The 8,355-nt window shown below is 38.6% G+C and overlaps 3 protein-coding genes across 4 annotated transcripts; 1 reads left to right on the top strand and 2 right to left on the bottom strand.

The window, feature by feature from the left end:
* The first annotated feature begins 374 nt into the window (after nucleotides 1–374).
* On the top strand, nucleotides 375–5,790 carry si:ch211-176l24.4 (uncharacterized). 2 transcript variants are annotated; one of them, XM_056388283.1, is made up of 4 exons: nucleotides 375–562; nucleotides 910–1,009; nucleotides 2,039–3,599; nucleotides 4,833–5,790. In XM_056388283.1, exons 2-4 carry the CDS (start codon nucleotides 972–974, stop codon nucleotides 4,965–4,967), a joined length of 1,734 nt encoding a protein of 577 aa, XP_056244258.1. In that variant the 5' UTR covers nucleotides 375–562; nucleotides 910–971; the 3' UTR covers nucleotides 4,968–5,790. The 2 variants fall into 2 exon arrangements, with proteins under 2 accessions (XP_056244258.1, XP_056244257.1); XM_056388282.1 differs by having other exon boundaries at nucleotides 375–568; nucleotides 865–1,009.
* A 640-nt stretch (nucleotides 5,791–6,430) lies between these two features.
* LOC130176883 (phosphatidylinositol N-acetylglucosaminyltransferase subunit Y-like) lies at nucleotides 6,431–6,716 on the bottom strand. Its single transcript, XM_056388285.1, has one exon. It carries the CDS (start codon nucleotides 6,709–6,711, stop codon nucleotides 6,499–6,501), a length of 213 nt encoding a protein of 70 aa, XP_056244260.1. The 5' UTR covers nucleotides 6,712–6,716; the 3' UTR covers nucleotides 6,431–6,498.
* Nucleotides 6,717–6,754: 38 nt separating this feature from the next.
* On the bottom strand, nucleotides 6,755–7,819 carry LOC130176882 (protein preY, mitochondrial-like). The gene is made up of 2 exons (XM_056388284.1): nucleotides 7,554–7,819; nucleotides 6,755–7,036 (listed from the first exon to the last, which is right to left on the bottom strand). Exons 1-2 carry the CDS (start codon nucleotides 7,754–7,756, stop codon nucleotides 6,892–6,894), a joined length of 348 nt encoding a protein of 115 aa, XP_056244259.1. The 5' UTR covers nucleotides 7,757–7,819; the 3' UTR covers nucleotides 6,755–6,891.
* Nucleotides 7,820–8,355: the final 536 nt, after the last annotated feature.

Here is an 8,355-nt window from a genome sequence, read left to right as displayed (position 1 = left end):
GTGAAGCACAGAATTGACTGAGCAAAAGAGAGATTACATAGGTGAACAGACTGATGATGGATGAAGTATTGAATAACAATCAAACCTTTTTATTAGCTCCTCTTTTCATTCTGTGTTGTTATTTACTGGCGCGGAAGTTCCTTTAATCTTTGTACATTCAGGTGTCCATGGGTTACTTTGATTCCTCAATGCAATCCCCTTTCAAATCCATGAATGCTATTACTTTTTATTCACACCATGGATGTCACACTCATTACCACCCTGAGTGTTGACTAGTTTATTTGTAAGGATGACTAGTAGATAGTATATTGCGACATCTAGTGGTAAAATTGTGAATTACTAATTTTTGAACCATTCAGCCAGACACAGACTCTCCAAAGCCACATATCTTATCAAGGCAAAGACCGTTAGCCTCCGAAAGACAACAGTAATCAATACTGAGATTCGATGCTGTCTTCACATGTCATCGATACTGCAATTGCAAACAAACCCATCAAAAATTCAAATACAACTATGAGACTCAGAGACCCAACTTGGAGAAGCATTTACAAGACAACTAGATGTATCGGTAATGTCTTTTCTCTTGGAGATACTATGAGTAAAAAACGAATACATTGAGTTTTACTTAGGATGTTTGAATTAGTAGTACGTTGCTTTTGCGGCCTTTGATTTAAAACGGACGATTTTACGTTTTTTTTATTGAGATATGATATATTGATGAGATATTCCTCATCTTTCTTTTGCCATAATATATATTAGTTGTGTCTTGTTAAAACGTGATATCCACTTTACACTGATGAACTAGTGTATATTTTCTATAATTTCTCTTGTATGTAGTATTTAAATTTGTGTTTTATTCTTCAGTAGTAGCCCTGTAGTTTTAAAGCTCCTTGACTCCTCCTGGTAAAGCCGTTTTCACCGGATTCCCCTGAACGCAACACGAATTCTCGGCGGCAGATGCGGTCTCCTTGATGTTGAGTTTGACCGCTCGAGCTGAAGCTACCTTGAGGTAATAAGTTATTAAGTTTTTGTTCAATGACATTTTATATTTCAGCCTGTACATGGGTCGAAATAACTTTTTGGTGTAAAGTATAACCTTTTGAGCCGTGAAAACATGGGACGCTCAAAGGGACAGAAAGTTATGCTAACGTTAAGCGTTTTTTCGTTATTGCGACTAGCACCAGTTTTCAACTAAAATATGAATTAGACAAAATGTAAAAAATTTTTTTTTTTTAAAAAGCTGGAAAATGCAGTGGATAAAAATGTAATTTATTTATTGCAATTCCTTGCTGTAATTTCCTCAAGTGGTATCACCTCTTTAACTTGATACAGTTACATTGTTGCAGACAATCTCATTCATGTCTCCTAAATCAAAATGAGATCAGTTTACTTTGTTAGCAAAGTGGCGCGAAAGTGTGATAAAAAAAAGTTAACTTTGACCAAGAAAACTATAGCACTATATAACTACCCAGATACCCGGAGTAGATGTCAGATCTAGGTTGCTATTGCCTGTAGAAAGCAGGTATTGGCTTGTTCATATATGGATGAATGAGTTGTAATTCATAATGTCCCGGAGAGCTCTGTAAACACAATGTTTTATCATAGATATTCAGTAAAAAAAATATTTTAAACCAGGTAGAGTTGTTAAGGATCTTATGCAAATAGATTATACCATCTGCAGCGAATTTATTTCACTGAGTTTATTTTTACAGAGGCAGTACACATTCATCATGTCTACCCGCCTAGATATTAAACCATAAAAATGTTCAGCAAAGTAGTTCTGCTTAAAACTTAATTTTGCAGAAATGCAAAGGCTGAAAATGCAAAAACATGACACCCATAGTGTCGTGATAGCATTTCCTTTAGGTGCAGAGCTTATTGATGACCTATGTGCATGTTAACTGTAATAACATTCAAGTAGTAACAGAAATTGCATAAAGAGATAGCCTAACCATAACTCGTTTTGCCTTTTCTTGTATTAAAGTTAATGTACTCATTTATACAAGTGTCGGATTAATATCTTTTTTCTTTTGCACAGACTCATGAGTGACTGTCAGGAGAGAGACTTCGTTTGGGAGTCTTTGATTTCACCTGGGAAGAGAAAAAGAAAGAAGAACTCCCGAAAGGACAAAGCATGTGTAAAACACAAAAACAACATCACTAAGAAAACAGATGAGGGCATCCAGAAGAAAAAGAAAAAGAAAAAATCCAAATTCACAGAAGCAATGCAGGGAAAGAAAGAAAAGAAGAAAGTAAAGAAAAACAAAACATCAGTAGAGTTAGATCACAATTTCGTATTCACACAGGGTTACTCAGGTGCATCTGGCCCTTTTGCAAAATCAAAACCTGAATCGTCACATCCTTGCAGCACTGAAAAAATAAAGCCTGATGACCTGACTCAAGACTCCAAAAGAACCAAAAGAAAAAAGAAAGTGGCGTGGGATTTATCTCCAGGCTACATCCATGTCAAACGTCCTAAATTTGTCTCTTCATCACCCAAAGAGAACATCTTCTCAGAGGAGGAAGCTGTGAGAGACGCTGAGAGTTGTTCACAGGTCACCGCGACAAGTCAAGCACATGATAATGACTCTCAATGCACCGCTGATGATATAAACAGCCAGGACCTGTTTATCACACAGAAGAAGTTCAGGGTGTCGCCCTCCGAATCTTCAAGTGGTGAGGCCAGCGACAAAGCTTTTATTACGTCTCCTACACCAGTCACACAACGAGACAGGCGGCTGAACTCATCTGGGGTTCAGGTAGAACAACATGAAGGATCAAACATACATCTACAGCAGTCTCATTTTTATCAGCATCCCAAAAAGGCAAAAGAACACCTGCAGAGGCCGAAGACAGTACAGGTAGTCCTCATAGAAGAAGAAGAAGAAAAGGGGTTGCACTTAGCACAGCAAATTCCCAAGAAGAAAACTTTGTCCTTTCAGAAACAGAGGGACTTAAACACAAACCTAATTGAAGAGAAAAAAGCGTCCGGCCTAGTACATGTAAAACCAAGTGTAGTGAATCCTTACCTGGATGAACCAGCTGTGGTAAACTCCTCCCTGTATGTTACAAAATCAGATAAATACTACTTTTCTTCAAGACAACAGTCTCCTTCACATCTTCAAAACTCAGGTGGGCTTTCCCTGCTTCCACTCATTGCAAAAGCAAGCATCTCCACACAGACGGAAAACTTCTTCACCACTGAACTCTCCTCCTATCTCAACTTCTGCCAAAAACGTGTAGTGACTATATGTTCTGAGAGCTTGAAACCTTTGGACCTCAGTCTGCCACGGAGGGCAAGAAAAGACCTCCCTTCAGTGAATGAAGAAAAGCGCAATGACCAGAAACCATCATCACTGCCAGAAAAGACAAAAGGTAACGGTCACAAAGACCCAAGCATGCGTCCATCTCGTTCTTCAGAGATGAAGGATGTCGAGGTAAAGAAGGAGCCTTCTGGTCGACAGCAGGGGTCCGTCATTGCACAGGGTAAAGGCAAAACTCCAACTCCAAGCCCCCAGTCTGAGTCTGAGGCTAAGTCTGCAAACTCCAGTGAAGACAGCGAACCCCCCAGTTGCACCGGAAAGCCAGACCTGACCCAGGTGAGACCATGTGATCCTATACCCACTGTTCACTAGTTACACTGGCTCATACAGCCACCAATCTTGCACAATCTTCAACATTCACACCTGTTTCATCATTTTTTCTTAGACTTACAGAGGAAAAACACATCCAATACCTCAAAAGACACCTAATAAATGACCTGTGTTTCCTGTGTTAAGCGTAAGGCTTGCAATATTTTATATTTTTCCTAATTTCAACAAATGAGTTGATCCTATGAACATGTATTGTCTGTGTGTGTGAAACCATATATATCTTATTCCTCTGTGCCACAGAGCTCCATGCTTGACCATAACTATTAAAAACGCATTAGTGAGCCACACTGCATGATATGTTCTTTCATCACAAAAGGACATGGGCACTGTAGTTTATTTTTAGTCAATCTCACATACAACGTCCTGCTGCTGTACAGTAAACACTAGCTATTGTACTAAATGTGTATTACTCTGCCACTGAAAATAATCCCCAACAGATTTATTATTTCAGTAGAAAGCAAACAGCGGTCAAATCCATCCCTGCAACAAAAATATTTAGCCCCATGGCAAAAGTTGAAGTTTCCCTTTTTATAGTTTGCATCAGAACATTTGCATGATCCTTTACAAATGTGCTGTTAACAACAATATAAATACAAAGCTCAAGTAAATGTAATTAAATAAATTATAATCAATGATTAGCGTCTCTAACACAAATAGGTGATGGACATGGGGTGTTGATGAAAAAAGATTTCTATGGCAACAACTTTATACATGAAGCAGGCCACTATTGCTCCTCATTTATTCTATGTAGTATTGTAGCGCAACACATTACACACACAGTGCGAAAAGTCTGAGACCACTTTCCCAGTGGTCCCAGATTTTTGGACCCCACTGTACAGTCTTAGTCTTTCAGTAACTTTTACCCTAATTGCTGACGCCTGCATTACTCCTCTTGGAATAACCTTTTAAAATATATAACTATATATACTGTATGTGAACCTATTTTAAAGATTCATATCTTCAGTAAGAACCAGTGGGCTTGGGGCTGAGAACCAGGGTAGGAAGGTCAGAGTGAATTAAAAGATGGATTAATAGTGTTTTGATCTGTTCCCTTATCCTTGAAACTGTTGTGCCTGTGAAGCGATAACAAAGAGGCCTTTGTGTTAATCAGTATAATTTGCAAAAAAAGGTAACTGAAGATACTGTTCAGTGATAAAATGACTTTTTGTTTGACTTCAGGTCCGAGCGGTCCAGATGAGACTCAACGAATCCTTCTTTTTCAAAACAAAAGGAGAGGGACAGTCCCTCAGACCCGAGTCTCCACTGATGAAACTGACTCAGGGCAGAGAGATGAAAAGCAGGAAGAGCCACTGAGGTCATGAGATGCGTTTGGAAACACTGAGCGGTCAGCAGTTTGTGGTTGCCGCACTCTTCCTAATTGAAGACTCAACACACAATTCGAGGTGTGTGTAGCAGGAATACATTGTTACAGCCATCTGGGTTGAAGAGCGCCACACACAGGTTAGCAGGTGAACAAAATTCAGCTCTTGAAGCTGTAACTCACTCTGAAAGTCGTCTTTGAGGAAAAGTTTTGAGATTCACACTGTCAGGGAGTTCAATCCCTCTATGATATACACTCAGTTGGCAGTTTATTAGGTACACTGAACTATTACTATATTGCAGTCTGATACAACAGTCCTGCGATAAATCCTCCTCCGTGAAGGTTATTATGTTCAGTTTGTGATGAAACTGTTCTAGAGAGATGTTATGTGTCCTCCAAAATGATCACATTTTAACCAACACCCCTCTAAAACAGTTTCAACACAAACTGAACATTATAACCGTCACCAAGGAGGATTTATTGCATTACTGTTGTTAGACTTCCTTAGTTTTGGATAATAAACTGCCAACTGAGTGTACATGGAAATTTAATTCCGAAATGTACTTCTTGGAAATAATTAACATTTTATTATATAGATGACATCTTTCAATGTTTGTAAATTGCCAGTATTTTCAACTTAGATGTTTCTATAATGTTGGTATAGGGTTTTGAGTACTCACAGGTTTCTGTGCAAGTTCCATTTAAACATCAGTTTCAGTGGCAGTTGTTCGATCTGTACATCCAATTGTAGCTTGGAGCTTTGTCCTTTGTCTGTTCTGTAAATGATCTGTTATCAATTAAAGTTTATTTATTGTACAGGAACAGTGTTTTATTTGATGTACTGTCTTCGAGTTTTAACAGTTATGCACCATAATCTTTATTAATTTCCCCTCCATAGCAGTGCGTAGGGTATATATAATTTGCCACGACCTACGCAAATAAGCTTAAGCTTAATAAGATAAGCTTCCATGATACCTCAAATAATATGAACTACGTTTAAGTTCATAATTATCACAAGATGACTTGGAGCATCTGGCTGTACCAACTACATGTTCAGGATTTACTTGTACATTGACGTTTACAAAACTTGTCAACAGTCGATCTGTCTTTTAAGCAAGACGATTACCATTATTCCAAAGAAAGAAAAACATCTTTATTTATATTTTTGCTAGTTATTATACACAGGAATTTGCCAACTGTTAAAAAGATTTGTGTGAAGATTTGTGTGTTGCATTCACTTTCCTTCAGCCAAACTTGTTTTATTCTGCCTCATGTCATGCAATGTGTCTTATTTCGTTATTTATTCCTTATTGTGATGTTGTGTTTGTGGAGAAAGCAACAACAGTTCCTACTATTAACCTTCATTCTAGCTGGTTGTAATATGCTGATGTAATGCTAAACCATTCACTGTTACCTTTTATTTACCAAGTACTAAAAACGTGTCAGAAATGCAACATACATCACCAGTAGATGCTTTAATGGTGTTTGAGATATTTTGATTTAACAGAATAGAGCCAAGACAGCCTAGTTGTGTCTGAAGAGCTTGATCCCCATCCAGCTCCAGAGGTGGAAGAAGACATAGACGGGGATGGTGACCGGCAGAAGCAGACTGTAGAAACACAGACTGTTGCTGCTGGTGCAGCCTTGGGGGAAGTTCTCGTCCACCGCAGCAGAGTAGAACAAACCAAAGAGGGACACTATTGGGACCAGCCCCACCATCATGGACAGGGAAAACATACTTGCAGATGGGTTCTGATACAGCGTACTGTTGGATTAGCAATGTGATGTATTATATGTACTTTTAAGCAGGTAGCTAGGATGCAGTATAATCCAGTTACAGTGTGACAGAAGTACTGACTTATTCAGTCCAACAATGAGTCTGCTTTACTTGGGTTGGTTTTGTTTGTGATGGTGCTTCTATTCTTGTGTTGGTGTAGTCGAGGTGTCGGCGTCTTTCTGAATGAGTCTGGCTTCCTGAGGGATCATGTTGGGGATGCCGTCTGAGATGGGGTAGGCGATGCCAAGTTCCTCGTTGATCAGCTCATTGGTCTTAGCCTCGTATCTGTGAGGGACAAGAGCAACATGATTTTTCTGTGATGCACATTGGTCTAAAAAACCCTTAGATGTCTTCAACATAAACACATTGTCTTTAGTATGCAATGTTTATCACATGAAAGGTGAGGGAAAGGAAAAGAAATTGAAGTCATCAGTTAACATCTTAATGCTGCAGCTACCATCCAGTAAGAATAAATGGTGTCCCATTTAACCATAACAAGTGTTACACCATATTCTGTGACACAGTTCAACCATATTGTTACAGCAATACTGTTTTTGATGGCAAAATAGTCACTCAATAATATTTAGATAGAAAACATTTTGATAACTGTTAACCAAAGTGGCAATCCCGTTCAGATAGGTTGACATATTTAAACCTAAAATTGTGACCACAGAGTTCAGACACATCTGTGAATATTTTGATAGTTGTAATAACCAGGTAATATTTTTGTCAAGACATCAGTTGTTGCATTTCCTCCAATTTCACATGTAGCTAGCTAATCTGCCGCATGTGTCCGTCTTACCTCAGTGGCTTCTTAGACAGCGGACATACGAGGAATTGGAGCAGGGAGGCGTCAAACGGCAGCTGCGCTTCGTCCTTCACATCCGTGAAGCTCCTGACAGACACAGACGAGGGTGTTACCCTCCGTATCAAAGGTGCAGGTTTCACATAGCGGTGAACACGAACACTTTCTGTCGCCAATTTACCCAAAACATTCCGAAACATGTCCAAACTACTTGAAAAGACGCCAAAAAGCTCTCCAAACGGAAGAACCTAAGTGAGTGTAACCGAATTAGGAGACCGCTTCCTGTCAACTGAAAACGGTTGTCATTGGTTCCGCTTATTGATTTCTTTAGCGACCCTATTTGAGACCGTTTTAATCGCGTATCTCATAAATGATTTTAAGATATTACATATAAGACATGATATATAATTGTCATTATAATCATAAATATCAATTGATGTTTCTACAATTTCCACATTTTTCCATGAGGTGGTAGTGTTGCACTGTCCAGTTTAATCTAATTTACGTGTGTGATATATGACCAGAATATGAAATCATGAAAAAAAAGGCACTAAAACTAAAAGCTAAACCACAACAGACACTGCATTACTTCAATACGTTGCTTTCATAAACACATTTAAGCTTTTATGTGAGTATTATCCTACAGTAATTTGTTCAATTTTCCTCAGAATATAAAATCACACTTACCACATCTAATAGAAACTAATAGAGATTTGTGAAGTTCACAAGTCACTGTTTGAACTGTAGTTCCATTTAAGCCCAATAGTTGTCTTGAGCAGGATTTCCCAGCAGGTTGTGT

This window comes from Seriola aureovittata, chromosome 10 (assembly GCF_021018895.1).
Source record: "Seriola aureovittata isolate HTS-2021-v1 ecotype China chromosome 10, ASM2101889v1, whole genome shotgun sequence".
In the NCBI taxonomy this organism is placed as follows: Eukaryota; Metazoa; Chordata; class Actinopteri; order Carangiformes; family Carangidae; genus Seriola; species Seriola aureovittata.
Note: the sequence above shows the minus strand (reverse complement) of the source record. Positions and strands in the feature narration are given on the sequence as shown.